The following is an 18,096-nucleotide window of genomic DNA, read 5'->3' as shown; positions in this document are numbered from 1 at the left end:
TGATATTCAGATTTTCTAAATTCAAAATGAAGCATGGCATTTGAAATTTAAAACTTAGTGTCTTTAAAGTCTTTTCTTATTTATTTTTCCTTTTACAGAAGAGACCAAGCAAGTTTTGAGACTTAGTTTGACAGAGTTCTCATTGCCCAAATTTTACTTGCTGTTTGGCATCAGCAAAGTCAAGTCTGCCGCTGTCATCGCCTTCCGCTCCAGTTACCGGGACAGGTCATTCTCTCCTGGCTCCTACGAGAGGGAGACTTTTGCTTTGACATCCTTGGAAACAGTCACAGAGGCATTGCTGGAGATCATGGAGGTATATAACCCAAAATGATAAGGAACTGAGTTAGGTCCCTTTTTTAACCCACTCGTACTATTTCTTTATAGAAGAAATATGGTTTCTTTTGCTTTGCACTTACTACTTAAATAAAAACACTTTTATGGAATATGTTTATTGGTAACATATATTATTTACTTGATGACATTACAATAAACATCTAAATGTTTCTAAAAACAGTTATGTGCATAAATATATTCAGAGTATCCTTTCTTTTAGGCATGTATGAGAGATATTCCAACATGCAAGTGGCTAGACCAGTGGACAGAACTAGCTCAAAGGTATGTCTCAAATATAAGTTGTAAAAGTGTGTGTATTTTCAAAAAGATAGCTAATGCTTCATAATCAATATTTTAATTATTTATTGTGTATAAAAATAAAAGTTTTCATTAGCTCTTCGGATTTTTTAATTGCAGATTTGCATTTCAGTATAATCCATCCCTTCAACCAAGGGCTCTTGTTGTCTTTGGCTGCATCAGCAAACGAGTGGCTCATGGACAGATAAAGCAGATTATCCGTATTCTCAGCAAGGTACCTCTCCCCCCTCCTCAGTATTGGTGGTTCCCAAGTTGTAAAGCAAATCTTGCATTTTTCTAAAGGACATTAAATTTGAATTTAATAAGATGTGTTGTATGTTGCTTATTGAATCTTTAAACAATGAGTTTTATTTTCTTCATTGTAATTCTTTAAAATGAAGAAACCTTCTCCAAAAAAAGATGTCTTAAAAAGAAAATAAGTATTGTTTCTTTTGCTAAGAAGATACTCTTAATATTTTATCAGTTTTCAAAGACTTTAACTATATGGTAAAACTGCAGTCTTATATAAAATTATTTAATTTGTAATAATTATAATAATGTCTGATTTCTTTATTAGAATATAATATAGAAATATTAAAAAATAAAAGTCAAATGTGCATTAAGCTTACCTAGATCACTATAGCATTGGGAATAATCTGTCATTTATTAAATAAGAAATTGTTCTTGAACTGATTCTGAGATTCGGTTTAAGAGTTAATGTTTTATTTTAATGAAAGTAAAATAAAGAATTCTGTTTCCCTAAAAGGCACTTGAGAGTTGCTTAAAAGGACCTGATACTTACAACAGTCAAGTTCTGATAGAAGCTACAGTAATAGCACTAACCAAATTACAACCACTTCTTAATAAGGTAATAGAAAATGAGTGCATTCATTTTGGGTACTGGTGTTAAATCTTTTCTTTCAAATAGTTCACAAAAATAGGTGGGTTGGGAAATGTAGCTATAAAGAAAAAGTTATAGTTAAAGTCGTTATTTGAAATATTTACATTAGAGGAAGAATAAGTATGAAGATTATGTTCTCAAATGCTTGTGTTTTGTCTCATCAGTGCTAAAGGAAAAATAGGTATATATTCTTAAGTGTTTTATCTAATAAGTATTGATAACGTATCTGCTATATGCCAAGTACTGTTTTAGATGCTAGAGACATAATACTGAACAAAGCCAATAAAGTTCCCTGCCCTCATGGAACTTACATTCTAGGGTGAGTGGGAGTAGAGTGGATAGATAAACAAAGTAAGCAAAATACATAGTATGTTAGTTCGTGGTTATTATTGTGGAGAAATGTAAAGCTGAGTGAAGTATACCTGATTATCAAGAAGATGATATTTAAAAGGAATAAAATGGAGTGGCCACTGTTTTAGGATGGTCTGAGCTCATCTCAGCTTTGTGATCTCAACCAAGTCATTTAACATATCTGGCCATCATGTTTGCACATTGGTAAAATAAGTAAACGAGACTAGATAATGGCATTGTTTATCTTCCAACTCTAAAGTTTTGTAGAATTTTGTGACTTGAGTACCAACATATGCTAGACTTGAAATAGATTACAGAAAAATACTTATATGCTCCTGGTCTTGACTTACATGAGCATTCTAGTCCTAAATTATATAAGACTAGAGGCCCGGTGCACAAAAATTTGTGCATGGGGGCGGGGGGGGGGGTGTAGGTCCCTCAGCCCGGCCTGTGCCCTCTCGCAGTCTGAGACCCCTCGGGGGATGACCACCTGCTGGCTTAGGCCCACTCCCCAGGGGACTGGGCCTAAGCTGGCAGTCAAACATCCCTCTGGCAGCCCGGGAGCCCTCGTGGGATGTCCACTTACCAGCGGGGGGAGCAAGCCTAAGCTGCAGTCGGACATCCTTAGCACTGCTGAGGAGGTGGGAGAGGCTCCCACCACTGACGCTGTGCTGGCTGCCGTCAGCCTGACTTGTGGCTGAGCAGAGCTACCCCTGTGGGAGCACACTGACCACCAGGGGGCAGCTCCTACATTGAGCGTCTGCCCCCTGGTGGTCAGTGTGTGTCATAGTGACCAGTCATTCTGCTGTTAGGGTCAGTTTGCATATTACCCTTTTATTATATAGGATTATTATATAGGATGTTTCTCTCTTCTTCATCATCTCACAAGTAAAAATGAGAGTCAAAGGGGCTAAGTAACTTGTCCAGAGTCACATACTAATAAAAGAAAGAACCATGATTCTAATCTAAGGCTGTACATGTATTGCCCTATATACCACACTACTAAATAAGGGTTCCCAAAATAAATATTTTTATTTCAGAGCATCAAGAGACTGTTAATACTGGTAAGAGTGACAAGAAAATTGAAAAGGTAGAATCTGAACAAAAGTTAAAGAGGGAGATAGGTAGGATTTAGTGTGGAGAAAGGGAGTGATAGCAGTAGGATTGTATAGGTGCTAGATCAGTGGAGGGATGGTAGGTAGACCATTCTATTTGTTATGGAGAAACTGTTCAGGAAAATAGTGACAAAGGAGGTTGTAAAGATAGAACTAAACTAACATTCAGCGTTCTTCAGGAAGGAGTTTGGAAATGTACCCATGTTTTCAAGCAAATAGGTAATATGACAAAAGCAGGACCTAGAAGGGTCATTTGATAGTAGAGTGCAGAGCAGATGGGAGCATGGAGAAACTGGAGGTAAAAAGAATCCACATTTAGATGAAGAAGGTTGGCATGGAATAGTGTCATTAGCCATAAGCAGATGCAAAAGAGATTAGTTTGGAAAAATCAGTAAAACTTGTTGCCCTAGCTGGTTTGGCTCAGTAGATAGAGCATCAGCCTATGGACTGAAGGGTCCCAGGTTCGATTCCAGTCAAGGGCACATGCCTAGCTTTTGGGTTCGATCCCCAGTGTGGGGTGTGCAGGAGGCAGCCAATCAATGATTCTCTCTCATCATTGATGTTTCTATCTCTCTTTCCCTCTCCCTTCCTCTCTGAAATCAATAAAAATATATTTTTTTAAAAAACTTATTGACTGGATTTGGAACCAGAGTGTGGGAAGAAATCCAAGGAGATGCTAAGGTTCTCAGTGTCTGGTTACATACAGAGAATAGATAAAGAGCTTTCTCATATATTTACCTTCCCCAGAAAAAAAAACATGCCCAGAGTCACATACTAATAAAAGAAAGAACCCTATGATTTGGGGATAACATGCTTTGTTCTTGTACTGAAGTGTGTTGAATGAGACTGTTTTGTGGTTCATGTTACTAACCTGCACGTGTCTCCTTGGCCAGGACTCCCCTCTGCACAAAGCCCTCTTTTGGGTAGCTGTGGCCGTGCTGCAGCTCGATGAGGTCAACTTGTATTCAGCAGGCACCGCACTTCTTGAACAAAACCTGCACACCTTAGACAGTCTCCGGATATTCAATGACAAGGTAAGGAAGCCTTCTATTGGGATTCCTAGATTATGCACATTTAGAACTCCTTCGTTCATCATTATTATTATCCTTTTAAAATCAGAAGAGGTCCCTAACTTAAAAATGAATTTCTATAATGTAACTTATTGCGAGAACAGTTCCTTACCAACTCATTAAAAATAGTTAAACTTCACTGCATACTTTCTGAATAAAAATAGTAGAAAACAGTACTCGCTCAACACTAGTAAACAGAATAGGGATAAATAATACTTAGTAGTAATAATAGCTACCATGTCAGGCTAATTTTTATAACCCTAAGGTAAAGGTTAGCATTCTCCATCCCCCATTTCACGTGTAATTGAAATTTGCTGAGAGAGTAAAAGTTGAATGTTCTCACCAAAAAGGGAGGGGCGGGTGAATATGTGAGATGATGCATATGTTCAGTGCTGCTCTAAACACCTCACTACATATATTTTATATACTCATGCTTTTGTTTCTTTGAGATCAAAATCTAGACAGACCTGAACATGACTCTAAACACTTCAGTTGTTTGCTTTCAAAAATCTTTATGCATAAAGAAACCACTGGGGATCTTTTTAATTTTTTTTAATATATTTTTATTGGTTACAGAGAGCCAGAGAGATAGAAACATCAGTGCATTGATTGGCTGCCTCCTGCATGCCCCTTATTGGGGATTGAGCCTGCAACCTGGGCATGTGCCCTGACCAGGAATCAAACCATGACCTTCTGGTTCATAGGTCAATGCTCAACCACTAAGCCACGCCATCCAGGCTTATTGGGGTTCTTTAAAAAAAAAAAATTAAAAAGGCAAATTCCTGGGGTTTAACCACTTCCCATGATTCAGAGGTGGGATCCAGTACCTTCCACCTTTAAACAAGCATCCTCAGTGACTTTAAAGTGAACCACACTTTAGGAAACACTATTACCCTGGGCACATTGCATACTGTTTTAGAGTTTCAGTTTCCTCATTTTCCCCCCTAGAATGTAAAGTCCACCAGGGTGAGTCGTTTTTGTCTGTTTAGTTACCTGCAGAACCTAGAACTCTGCCTGGCACATCAAAACCACACAGTACGTTTTTGATAAGTAAAAGAATGAATAAATGCATAAATCTGTAAAAGGGAGCTAATAACCTTACTGCATAGGATTGCTTTAAGGTTTCAACATAATTGTAATAATGCTTCTGGCATTGTATATTGTAGGCAGTGAGTGAACTCTCATCTTTGTCATGAATTTTCTGTCACCATGGTACACAGAATGCCAGATACACAAAAAGCCCATACAATGGTAATCTTATTTAAAGCAACAAAAATTATAGTTTTTAAAAAGTCACAAAGATGTAAACTGACAGTCATTTAGTTTGCATTTCATCTTTCATCATCTTATTATTTATATGATTGCCTTTCTTGCACTAATTAATTTATAGTACCTTAATGTTCTGTGGTTTTCAGTAGTCTTAAAAATGATTTCTTTCAGCTTGAAAGGACTGTTTATCTTGTTATAGCTGTTGAACCAGTAAGTGGTCCTTTAAGGAAAGTTCCTGTGTGAATCCATCAACCATCTCACTATTATCTTTAATAGAGTCCGGAGGAAGTATTTATGGCAATCCGGAATCCTCTGGAATGGCACTGCAAACAAATGGATCATTTTGTTGGACTCAATTTCAACTCTAATTTTAACTTCGCACTGGTTGGACACCTTTTAAAAGGTAGAGGGGCTTGTGTCAGAATATTTATGAAATGGTATCAAGAATTCAAAAGTACTTAAAATAATTGATTGCTTGAAATAATTTGGCTCATGTGTCTTATTATAAATGCAAATTTTATCTGCTTTATTGAATTATGTTCTATTTAATATATGTTTTTAATGGAGCCTAATTTCCCATCCAATACCAGATTTCTTTAATAAAGCAAAAGTTGATTTTTATAAAATTCTTAAGTACTAAACCTTCTAATATCTGTATTATTAGTTAACACTACTTATATATCTTTTTGATTATCAAAATAAGACAGACTGCAAATAAATAACATTTTCTAACATGTTATTAAAATAACATCTTAGTGATTTGGTCACAGATTTTCTTTAACTTGTTTCTTATTTATTGTTGATCAGCCCCATTATTATATCACCTTTTTGGTACTCTACCTTCACCCCTCCAAATGTCTAGATTGCTATAGCAGTGATCAGCCATCCCTCCCTAATTTGGCTTGACTGCCCACTGCTGACTTCACTGCATGTTAGCGTTGGTTAATTAACACGGGACAGTCATGGCCAGAGATGGCAGTTAACAGGGACATCATATAATGGTGAGTCAGAGGCAAAGTCAGTGAAAAGGAAGAACTGGAATGAAGAGTTGGCATGAACCAGTGATTTTAAGCAGTTTTGGATTTGGCCACAATAGAGACTCATGGTAGAGCTTGAGTCTCTCCTATATAATAAAAACCTAATATGCTAAGTGGCCAGTCACTCATTTGGCCATTCAACCAATCAAAGTGTAATATGCTAAGGATATGCTAAGGCCACTCAACCACTTTCTATGATGTGCACTGACTACCAGGGGGTTTGCACTGACCATCAGGGGGCAGATTCTCAATGCAGAAGCTGCCCCCTGGTGGTCAGTGCGCTCCCACAGGGGAAGCACTGCTCAGCCAGAAGCCCTGAGCCAGGCTCACGGCTGGTGAGCACAGCGGTGGGGTGGTGGCAGGAGCCTCTCCTGTCTCCACAGCCGCACTAAGGATGTCCAACTGACGGCTTAGGCCTGCTCCCTGCAGGCCTAATCCATCAGTCAGACATCCCCCAAGGGCTCCCGGACTGAGAGAGGGCACAGGCCAGGCTTAGGGACCCCCTCCCATGGACACCCCCCCCCAAGTGCATGAATTTCATGCACCGGGCCTCTATTCTAGTAGTTTTATATCAACTTAAATGATTTTAAGCTTGAGGGAGGGATCATGGAGGTAGTTTTTACCTAATATAACACATATACCCACAACTTTGAATGTGCATACAGGGTGAGGCAAAAGTAGGTTTACAATTGTGAATATGAAAACAGAGTTTATTCCTATATTATTATTTATTGATTATGGTATTATCCATGTGAACAACTGGAACTTACTTTAACCTACTTTTAAACCTACTTTTGCCCCACCCCATATTTGATTTCACCACTGCAAAAAATATTGACAGTTTTAATCTCTAAGGTGAATAAGGAGTACTCAAAAAATACTGCACTTACTACAGGATTCCAAGAAGAGGGATTGCAGTGGGGCTGATAGAGTGCTTGCTTATTCTGTACTTCTAAAAGATTATCAGATATTTTAAGTGCACAAGCTCCTATTTTAAAATGTAGTAGCATTAGTGATTTAAACACTGTCTGAAAATTAAGCTTACCCTTTAATCAACCCTATTCTTTAGGCTTTGAAAGCATATACTTCATTTGTCATTTAGGCTTTTTCTTTAAGTTAAAAAAGTATTTTTAGGGGAGCAGAGGTGGAGTGGGAGAGGGTATAGGGGGGATAAATGATGATGGAAAAAATCAGAATTTTTAAGCAATAGAAACGTATTTTCATGATATATCTTAAAGTGAGTTTCATGGGATTTTTAAAAATCTCTGCTGCTTTAGGGAATGGAAGATCTAAAACACAATCATCTTTCCTGGTTTCCTCTCCCTGAGGTACCTTAGAGCAGCAGTCGCCAACCTTTCGGATCTCATGGACCACCGGTTGGCGACCACTGCCTTAGAGTTCTAAGAAACATTCTGTTCTACACAACTTGGTATTTAACCCTATGTATAATTAATTTCTCACAAATGTTTGTTTTATTTCCAAATGGCCTTCTTTCCTTTCAGAGTTGCTAGTCACAGAATAAGCACTCAGCAGATACCTGTTGGAAGAATAAACTACCTCTTCTGTTTTTATTTTTTGTAGGGTACAGACATCCTTCACCTGCCATTGTTGCAAGAACAGTCAGAATTTTGCATACGCTACTAACTTTGGTTAACAAACATAGGAATTGTGACAAATTTGAGGTGAATACACAGAGCGTGGCTTACTTAGCAGGTAAAAAACACAAAATAGACAAAATTAATCTTACCACATCTGTATCTAAGGACCTTCAAAAAGATGCAGACACCTGTGGGTCAGTCCTTCAGCCGGTTGTTTGGCAGGGTGAAGCGTTCACAGTTCCATTCCATGGTGGTGGTTAAATTGAAAGTTTTGCCAAAAATATTTTTTTCTTATAAAAGAATTTGCATTAAAATATGAAGTGTGTTCCTTTTGTTATCTTTGTTTCAAGATATCATGTGGCTCCCTATTGTCTGTCATAAAATCAGAACTCTTTGGCCCAGCAGCCTGGGCCCTTGAGCAGCCTGCTGATTCTGTCCTCCTTTCTCTAAATTTTATAGGCCTCATTTTTTCATTACCTCTCCAGATGGATGGCCTATTTTAAGGAAATATATTTGCCATCTCCTAAAAGTGCCTTTCTGCCTCTTTAATATTCAATCCTGATGCCATTTGTTTTACCTAAAATGTCTGCCCATCCCCACCATTCCATTACCTTATTTGCTCTTACCTGATTTCTCTACTCAGCAATACTTAACACTTATGTATAGTCATTTGATGGAAAGTGATGGTTCCCAGTTTAGCAGACTTCAGTTTGTGGCAACTTTTGTTTGAATCATTTACATCTCAGAGAAATGGACCTCATACTACCTGCTCTGTCTACTTTTTATGTTTGTTGAGCTCAAAGGTTCATTAGAGGACTTCAAATATAAGATGCTTATTAAGTTTCTTAGTTTATTTCATGTTTATGTACAGGCTTCCAAAAACGGGCTGTTAAGTCTATCCTCAGTGTTTTGTATCCTTAAACCCTGTACTCCCTAGGGCTACTGATCAATAACAGCTGTTATTCTTATCAGGAGGTTATAAGAAGTATGTCCTGTTTTAAGTCAGCTGCTGATTTGTTAAATTTTCTAATCTGCCTTCTTTTTCCTCGTAGCTTTACTCACAGTGTCTGAGGAAGTTCGAAGTCGCTGTAGTCTAAAACATAGAAAGTCTCTTCTTCTTACTGATATTTCAATGGAAAATGTTCCTATGGATACATATCCTATTCATCACAGTGACCCTAGCTATAGGTAAATGGACTTCTTCTGCCACAATTACATAATTATACTCAGGTTTTAATTTAATTTGCTAATGGAGGCATGCAGCAGAAAAATCCAGGAGGGAATATAGAGATAATCTAGGAAGAATTTGTAAATTAAAACTTGTTTTTATAAATGTACAGTGTATTTTATGTGGGTTAGTGAAGAATTATCCTTCTAATCTCATTGTGCTACTGTTAACATTAGCTTGCTTCTTTTAAGTACAAACCAGTTGAATATGAAAATAAGTGATCTTAAAAAGCATTAGGTTACAGGAAAGGACCTAAGAAAAAAACTGGCATGAAATTTAAGCAACATTACATGGTTAATGAAAAACAACTAAGTTGGTTAATGAAAACAACTTCTTATAAAAGAAATGTACATGCCAACACATTTGTTGTATTATATCACACTAAAGTTATTTAAAAGTTTTTTATAACATAATTTAGATTATCTTATATAATAAAAGCCTAATATGCTAAGTGTCTGGTCGTCCAGTCATCCATTCAACCAATCAAAGTGTAATATGCTAATGATATGCTAAGGCTGCTCAACCGCTCACTATGATGTGCACTGACCACCAGGGGGCAGATGCTCCAACCAGTATGTTAGCTTGCTGCTGGGGTCCGGCCGATCGGGACTGAGCCAGACAGGCTCGACACACCCTGGAGCCCTCCCGCAGTCCCTCCCCAGCTGGCCAATTTCCCACATCCCTCCCCGGCCCGATCGGGCACCTGTGGCATCCGTCAGCCTGGCCTGCGCCCTCTTGCAATCCGAGACCCCCTTGGGGGGTGTCAGAGAGCCAGTTTCAGCCAGATCCCGCAAGCCAGGTCAAGGGACCCCACTGGTGCACAGATTCGTGCACTGGGCCTCTAGTAAGATAATAAGATATGTCCACTACATATGTGTTTTTGAGGTAGTACATTTTTCTCTATAAAAGAGAAATTACATGAAAATATCATTTAGGGATTTTGCTATATTACCAATTAAATGAAAGTATCTAAATTTTAAATAATGTTCAATATAGGAAAGTAATCTTATATTTATAGAGCTTATATCATTCAATTTATCAACATGCCACTTTTTCATTAAAAGCCCCCAATAATTTCCCACTGAAATTTTAACAATGTATGCAAAAGCTTTCGAGCCATACTTGGTTTTCGACAGTCTTATTCTTCAGTCATTCCTATGATTCTATTTCTTTGAGGTATACCCTTTTTATTTTGGAAAGGAGAAAGTGAGTTTGTGTGTATTCCCCTGTCAAAGTATAAATTAGGTTGATTTTCTTGATCTTTGAACTAAGAATACAATTGCCTATTTAGACTTGATTTTCCCTGATTTAAAAATCAATGTAGCACAATTTTATTGAGCATTCTGTGATCTATGTATAAGATACCATGCCAAGAAAGTGGATTCTTTCTGAAGATACATTAAGAGTTTGTACTCAAAAGCCTTTTAATTCACAAGTTTAAAATTAATTGATTACTATCATAGGACAGCCAGGTGGAAGGGGCAACCAATGGTTATATTCTTCACCATGCTGATTAATTCTTCTCAATCATTTAAATCTCTCAGGACTCTGAAGGAGAATCAACCATGGTCCTCTCCCAAAGGTTCTGAAGGGTACCTTGCAGCCACATATCCAACAGTGGGCCAGACCAGTCCCCGGGCCAGGAAATCCATGAGCTTGGACATGGGGCAGCCTTCTCAGGCCAACACGAAGAAGTTACTTGGTTTGTGTCTCTAAATTATCTAAGATCTCTTGGAATTATTTTTTTTAATGCTCAGATACTTTCACTCTTAGAAAATTATTTGAAGCTGTTCAAGTTTATCAAAATTTCCTGTTTTTGATGTAGCAAAGTTTTTGATGACAGTTACAAGAGCGTTTGATGGATCAATTAAGCCATATCAGTTATGAGGAATGAAAATGACACCTTAAAACAGTATTTTTCTGATTCTTAGACTAAATACTGTGGCCGGCCTTGTTTTGTTCTGCTGTGGCCAGGCAGCAGGGAAATGGGAGTGGGAGAGACATTAGCTACTCACTCAGCTGCAGGGCCTTTAACAATACTGTTCCTAATTATCTGAGAGAGAACAGGATACATTAGTATGGTATGAAGCTGTAATAACATTATTTGCCATCTTTTCTTTAAAAAGACAAAACAGTAAGATTTTTTAATACTAGGTTTTTCTATTACTGTAAGATACGATCTTGACAGTTAAGATTGTTCAGTTACATCAACATTTGTCAGTGAGACGTGCACCTGACGTGCCGTGAGACTCTTTCCCTTTTCAGCAGCTGACAGCAGGTAATGAGAGCTCACTGAGTCCACCTCACCACAGAGGAGATGCAAATGGAGCTCTCACACAACATTGTTCCTGAAATACATTGGGATCCATATTTCAGTCACCAACACTGAGGACGGCTAGTGGGTTTCAGTTATCCATGCAAGTATATTTTTAAGTGTCTAGGTATTGGGAAAATTTGTGTTCATAAGGAAATCAGTGAACAAACAATAGTGTGAAATAGCCTGCCAGTAAACCTTGAAAACATGAATATCAATCCTTGTTGCTAGTTACATAGGGCTGTTTCCCTTTGTTTGAGTTCCTTTCTGTTTATACTTTGCCATAAATAATCTTCTAGGAGTTTCCTGGTTACTTTGTGTTTTCTAATTCTGAATTTTCATGCCAAGGAAGTTATAAATGAAAAACTGGTTTCAGAGAAAATGCAGTATTAATTTCATTCAACTCGTGTGCTGGATGAAAAAGTTATGGTCTCTGCTCTGAAGAGCTCATAGTTTGGTGGCCAAGACATATAATCAGCCGATAACAACATCCTAGGTATCACAAAAGTAAAGTCTCGTTGAGGGGAATCTGAGGATCTGAGGAAGTTAGGAAAAGCTGCAGAAAGGAGGTAATGTCTGAACTGAGTATTAAAGATTTAATATATTCTTGCCAGGTAGACATAAGACAAGGACAGAATGCATTCGAGAGAAGGGGAATGAATGGCCTGAATAAAGACAGGTCAGGAAAGGCAGTTGGGTAGCAAATGAGGCTAGAAAAGGATTGGAACTATATTGTGGGGAACTGTAGGCTGTGTTAAGAGACTTAGCCTTACCGTGTATCCAGCAGGGATCTTTAAGTATGGGAGGGGACATCACCAATTTTTGTTTATGATAGTTCTTTGGCTACCATGTGGAGAAATAGGGAGAGATTTTTGGCAAGGGGACCATTTCAGAGATTGATACAGCAATCCAAACAAAACATGGTGTAGGCTGCGCTACGGCAGGCACAGAGGGAGGACGAAGAAGAGGAGTCAGGTTTGGGATAGATTTCCTAAATAGAACAGGCAAGACTTAGTGCAAGTTCCAGATAATCCAACTTCAGTACTTTAAGTAAGAGAAAGCTATTTAACATCAGTGCAATACAGGATTAGAGAATTCAAAGGCCAGTGGGAAATGGTACTATTTGCTTTTTTAAAAATATTTTTCATTTTGTTGATTTCAGAGACAAAGAGAGAGAGAGAGAGAGAAAGAGAAAGAAACATCAATGATGAGAGAGAATCACTGATGAGATGCCTCCTGCACACCCCCCAATGGGATCAAGCCCACAACTCAGGCATGTGCCCTGACCAGGAATCAAACTGTGACCTCCTGGTTCATAGGTTGATGCTCAACCACTGAGCCACTCCTGCTTGGCCTATTAGCTATTTTTGAAGCATCTTGCAATGTATCTATTATTTAGTACTTTCAGGCAGGCAGATCTTTTGTTCAAAGTTTAAAGAATTAAAATCAATCTTTGAACTTGCCTACTTTTGGAAATTCTTATATGTTACTGTCTAATTCTTGGCACCAGCAGAATTTAAATTGTTAAAAGGCTGTGAAGACATATCTTGGCTACTATTAACAGTGTATACCCCATATTTATTTATTATCAAGTATTATACATGTTGGTGGGGATCAGTTTACCTATAGTGTAGTGAATGTAATATCAGTTTAACTTGAACCAATAAGGTACATCCTGCCCTGAAACAGAAAGCTATGAGACCAAAATTCCTTGAGAAGATGGAGAATAAAGGAGAGAAACCACACCCTAGGGATATGTTTGAGCTTTCTTTGGGTCCTTAAGTGAAAACCTAAACACTTTGTGTCCAAACATTTTCTTTTTAATATAATCCTAATCACAGACACTGTGGTTAATGACTTTCCATATTCTGTAACTTTTGTTTATAGGAACAAGGAAAAGTTTTGATCACTTGATATCAGACACAAAGGCTCCTAAAAGGCAAGAAATGGAATCAGGGATCACAACACCCCCCAAAATGAGGAGAGTAGCAGAAACTGATTATGAAATGGGTGAGAAACAAAGTTAATAATTGATCTAGATCATTGAAAATCAGGTGGGAGAGTACATTAAAGCCATATTTGCTTTCCAGCCATTTCTTAGAATCTTTAGGATGAAATATAGAAACATTTGCTCTTTTTCAAAAAATAAGCCATGCAGTTCTTAAAATGACTGTTATCCTAAAACCTCTGTATAGAGTAACCATATATATATATAATCTATAGCATTGTAAATAGCTAGTCAAAACTTTTGTATAGGTGAAGAGTAATTCTGCATGATGTTTATATTTTAAATGTCTACGAAAAAGCTATTGAGTTTTATAAGTAACATTAAAATGTATTAGGTGAAGTGGTGTCTAGTATGTACTATTAATACAGCTGATCATGTTACTCCGTATGTTACTGCAGAAACTCAGAGGATTTCCTCATCACAACAGCACCCACATTTACGTAAAGTCTCAGTGTCAGAATCAAATGTTCTCTTGGATGAGGAAGTACTTACTGATCCAAAGATCCAAGCACTTCTTCTTACTGTTCTGGTAAGGTTTTTCTCTTTTTTAGGGTCCCCCCCGCCTCAAGTTTTTCTTCCAGTCTCTTAGAAAGTCCTTAAATATTGAAAACATAAAAGGAAAGCTGTCTTCTGCTTCTCAAAACAGATAGCAATTCAGCCACAAAATATATTTTCTGTTTACTTTTTTTCACGTTGGCAGGCTACACTGGTAAAATATACCACGGATGAGTTTGATCAACGAATTCTTTATGAATACTTAGCAGAAGCCAGTGTTGTTTTCCCCAAAGTTTTTCCTGTTGTGTAAGTATTCCTTTTGTGTTTAATTTTTGTGTCTGTCTTGAAGTTAAATGTTTTACAAAAATTTAGGCAAAGTGCCACCCAGTAATGTTCACTGGTTGTGGAGAAGAGAAGGTAAGATAATGTGACTGGTTTTAGCTTAGATGGTGGTTTAATAGATGCTAAGACTAGTGTGATTATAACACACTTTAGGAAAAGCATTTTCTTATCTGGTTGATTTTCTTAAGTGGTTCATCATGATGAGCATTGTTTATTTCCTCACTTAGGAGCATACCATGAGACTACTATATTTAAATCAGCATATCTGTTTTGGCTTCTTTTTTGGTAGAGCTTTTGTACCTATCCACACTAAATGAAAACAAAATTGACCTCTTTGGGAGATGAGTTTTATGCTCTCCTAAGGGTGACAAGCATATTGGCCTCAAAGAGGTACCAAAGAAACTGGGGGAATTCTATTCCTGATCTAGGCCTTCTATGTAGTATCATTATTTTTGTTAAATATCATTTAAAATTTTCAGAATTTTAAATAGTTGGCTCTTGGTTATTTTAATGGGTGATAGCCTGATTAGAAATAGTTAATTTTCTTGTAAGTTTTGCATTGGATCAGATATTTCAACCCCTCCAAATAATCTTGTTTGCCTTATTTGATCCGATTCAACATTATTAAACACTAGTTAATATTAAATTTACTTTAACTTTCTAGGTACATGTCAACAGTCAGCAGAAATAAATGATTGTAAATTATGCTAATAGTGGCAGACAGAAGCCAACCTTGTCTTGAGCAAACAGTCACCACATACAGATGGTTAAGCATGGTTATATGGACAGTACTAGTTGATTGTACCATATTTTCCCTGATGACTAAAAACAACAGCAACAAAGCAAACACACAGAGTCACTGTAGAAATTTTAGAAAACCACTCCTCCCCCTTCATTTTTATCACATGGTTCTGGGAACTGTGTAATATGTTTTTCAGTACATATTTTCATTTAATTTTTCTTTAAAATGTTCTCCTGTTGACTTTTGTCTTTTAGGCACAATTTGTTGGACTCTAAGATCAACACTCTGTTGTCATTGTGCCAAGATCCAAATTTATTAAATCCAATTCATGGAATTGTGCAGAGTGTGGTGTACCATGAAGAATCCCCACCACAATACCAAACGTCTTACCTGCAAAGTAAATACATGTATCGGGAGGAGGATGGTTGGTGCCCTTGCTAACATGTGCGCTGTTATAAAATGCACTGACTAAAGAATTCTTTAGAAGGGGTAGTCTTGTTTATACTTCTCTCTCCATATGCCATTTTCTGACTCTTGATTTTATGTTCAATAAATAACTGGTTGGACAACTTTTTAAATTAAAGTATGATTTTATACTGAGTATAAGTGAGTTTTAGTCTACTTTGACACATATTTTTCAATGTGGGGTATCTGTTTTCTGTATCATTAACTATGTAACTAATTTCTGTTAAGATTAAAAGTCTCTTGCTTGTTATAAGAGTAACATTTGATTTGTTGCAGGTTTTGGTTTTAATGGTTTGTGGCGGTTTGCAGGACCCTTTTCAAAGGTAAGAAAAAAGTGTTTTTCTCTATTGACAAAACGAAAGATTTTATTCATATTAGTGTGCCTGCTTTAAAAGCACAGAATATGCTGAAAACCAAAATGATGATTCACAATAAACACTTGATTTTTATTAAAGTTTCCACCACAGATTCTTTCTAAGAGGCAGCACCTTTAATATGTTTATATATTAGCTTTTATAGAAAACAACTCAGTTCAATTTATGTTTGATTTTTCAGAAGGGTGTGATAAATCTCTGTAAAGTTTCTGCTCTCAGTCCCTCATGTATCTGCTGATGCTAATGCACACACTTAAGTATCTTGTAATTAGGAAGGAGCATTGTCTATGGTTTAAATCTACCTCATGACCTGAAACTAATGTTATAACTCAATTAAACCTCAATTTTTAAAAAATTACATAATGGAAAAAAATCTACCTCATGTAAACCTCTTGGGTTAGATTTATTCTTCCCTGAATATATCCTTATTTACTCCTATTCAGTTTGTTCTTTGATTGGCATTAGTTGGTACAGTGCTACGTGAATGTGTATTTAATTATTTTCTCTAGATATGGTCTCTGATATTCCTTGAAGGCAGGATGTCTGTTTCTTCCCCCCATAGTACCTAGTGCAGCATTGCAGATACAGGGCCACTAAATTGTATGGGTTACCTAAAACTTATTGTAAGTTTAAGAATTGGGAAGTTAATTTATATTGGTTAGTTATCACTGAATATCTCATGCTATGTAAAGGCTGTCATTAAAAAAAAAAAAAAAATGGGCCTGAAATCACAGAAATAACTACACCATGCAGGAATTTCTGAAGTTTGATTGCAAGTAACCCTCTGAGCCCTTCACAGTGAATCTCGAAATGGCAGCTGGAATGATCATGCTCTGCCTGTTTTCTCTGTTTTGGAAAATTGACTAGACAGCATTCCTGTAATTGTATTGTCTCAGGATTAATTTGGTCTTTGTCTGTGCATGGCTTTCAGTAATTGCAGGTTCTTCTGGAACCTGAAAGTGTAAGCCAAATAATATTCCCAGTTGTGAGTCTCATGGTAGTCTATAAATATTACTCCACCCCCTTTTTAAATGCTCTGTAATACAAAGGAAGAAAAAAATAGTAAATTGAAGCCTAAAATGAAAATTGAATTAATCATTTTTGGCTTCTAAGGAGATGAAAAAAGAATGGAGCTAAAGTAATTTCCTATTTTCCATTACAGCAAACACAAATCCCAGACTATGCTGAGCTTATTGTTAAATTTCTTGATGCCTTGATTGACACGTATTTGCCTGGAATTGATGAAGAAACCAGTGAGGAGTCCCTCCTGACACCCACATCTCCTTATCCTCCTGCAGTGCAGAGCCAGCTTAGTATCACTGCTAACCTTAACCTTTCTAATTCCATGACCTCACTTGCAACTTCCCAGCATTCCCCAGGTCAGTAAATGTCATCTTTTTATAAATCTGAACAATACTATTAATATACCAACATTAGGAATTCCCTTGTTACCAGTTTCAGCAGTTTTTGCTCCTTTTTTATCATGAGGTTCATTTTACATTTCTTCTTTACTTTGTAGCTGATTGGAATTTGTTATTCTATAAAGCTTTCTACTTTTAAACATTTATATATTAGATAGTGAAATATTTAATATTCACAGTGTTCCAAGGTTGTAAGTTAAGCGTTTGGGCAGGAAGAGCAACCTAAAGCACATTCCCCATAAGTGGACAGAATTACAGTCCCCTTACCAGATGCACTACCTTGCCCCAAGGGCTTCTGTGTCTCTGACAGAGCAGACTATATCCAGAAACACAAGGTAGAACCCCACTTCCCTGCAGCCAGCAGCCACCTAACAATCTAGAAACCAGCCTGAAAAGGTAGCGTAAGTACACAACCAGACAGAAAGGCCATCTCAAGGCAGTAACATCTTAAAGCTCCTAAGCAGACTCCTTACTGTGGAGTCAGTCACTCTTAGGTCCAGGTGGGAAAAGCATGCAATTCAACATGCGACTAAGGGGATGCACTGAGAAATGAGAGCTAATAGCTCAGTGGGCTGAGATGGACAAGATGGCAGACGTGGCAGACCTGCAGAATTATGGGCTCGCTGGGCGTCAGAGTGAATGGTCTCATACAACTCATGACCCTGGGGGTGGTCCTGGCTATAGAACTGATGCCGTTGTGTGTTGTGATGACAGTGGGCAACGAAGGAGAGATCCT

General features: G+C 37.4%; 1 protein-coding gene across 17 annotated transcripts in view; it reads left to right on the top strand.

Moving 5' to 3' along the window:
- The window catches only part of NF1 (neurofibromin 1), a 240,759-nt gene that overhangs the window by 207,507 nt on the left and 15,156 nt on the right, over positions 1-18,096 (top strand). For 7 of the 17 annotated variants that reach the window (XM_036340624.1, XM_036340626.1, XM_036340622.1 and 4 more), the window contains 15 exons: positions 99-313; positions 554-615; positions 751-865; positions 1,397-1,498; positions 3,891-4,031; positions 5,613-5,739; positions 7,955-8,086; positions 9,024-9,159; positions 10,744-10,901; positions 13,401-13,523; positions 13,920-14,050; positions 14,222-14,322; positions 15,355-15,524; positions 15,842-15,888; positions 17,102-17,318. In XM_036340624.1, the coding sequence (XP_036196517.1) occupies positions 99-313; positions 554-615; positions 751-865; positions 1,397-1,498; positions 3,891-4,031; positions 5,613-5,739; positions 7,955-8,086; positions 9,024-9,159; positions 10,744-10,901; positions 13,401-13,523; positions 13,920-14,050; positions 14,222-14,322; positions 15,355-15,524; positions 15,842-15,888; positions 17,102-17,318 (1,977 nt within the window). Of the gene's footprint in view, positions 1-98; positions 314-553; positions 616-750; positions 866-1,396; positions 1,499-3,890; positions 4,032-5,612; positions 5,740-7,954; positions 8,087-9,023; positions 9,160-10,743; positions 10,902-11,464; positions 11,633-13,400; positions 13,524-13,919; positions 14,051-14,221; positions 14,323-15,354; positions 15,525-15,841; positions 15,889-17,101; positions 17,319-18,096 lie in introns of those variants that run through there. The other 10 variants (XM_036340623.1, XM_036340631.1, XM_036340630.1 and 7 more) reach the window with 8 other exon arrangements.

Source organism: Myotis myotis, unplaced genomic scaffold (genome assembly GCF_014108235.1).
Source record: "Myotis myotis isolate mMyoMyo1 unplaced genomic scaffold, mMyoMyo1.p scaffold_m19_p_17, whole genome shotgun sequence".
Classification (NCBI taxonomy): domain Eukaryota; kingdom Metazoa; phylum Chordata; class Mammalia; order Chiroptera; family Vespertilionidae; genus Myotis; species Myotis myotis.
The sequence above is the reverse complement of the archived record's forward strand: the minus strand, read 5'-3'. Positions and strand labels throughout refer to the sequence as shown.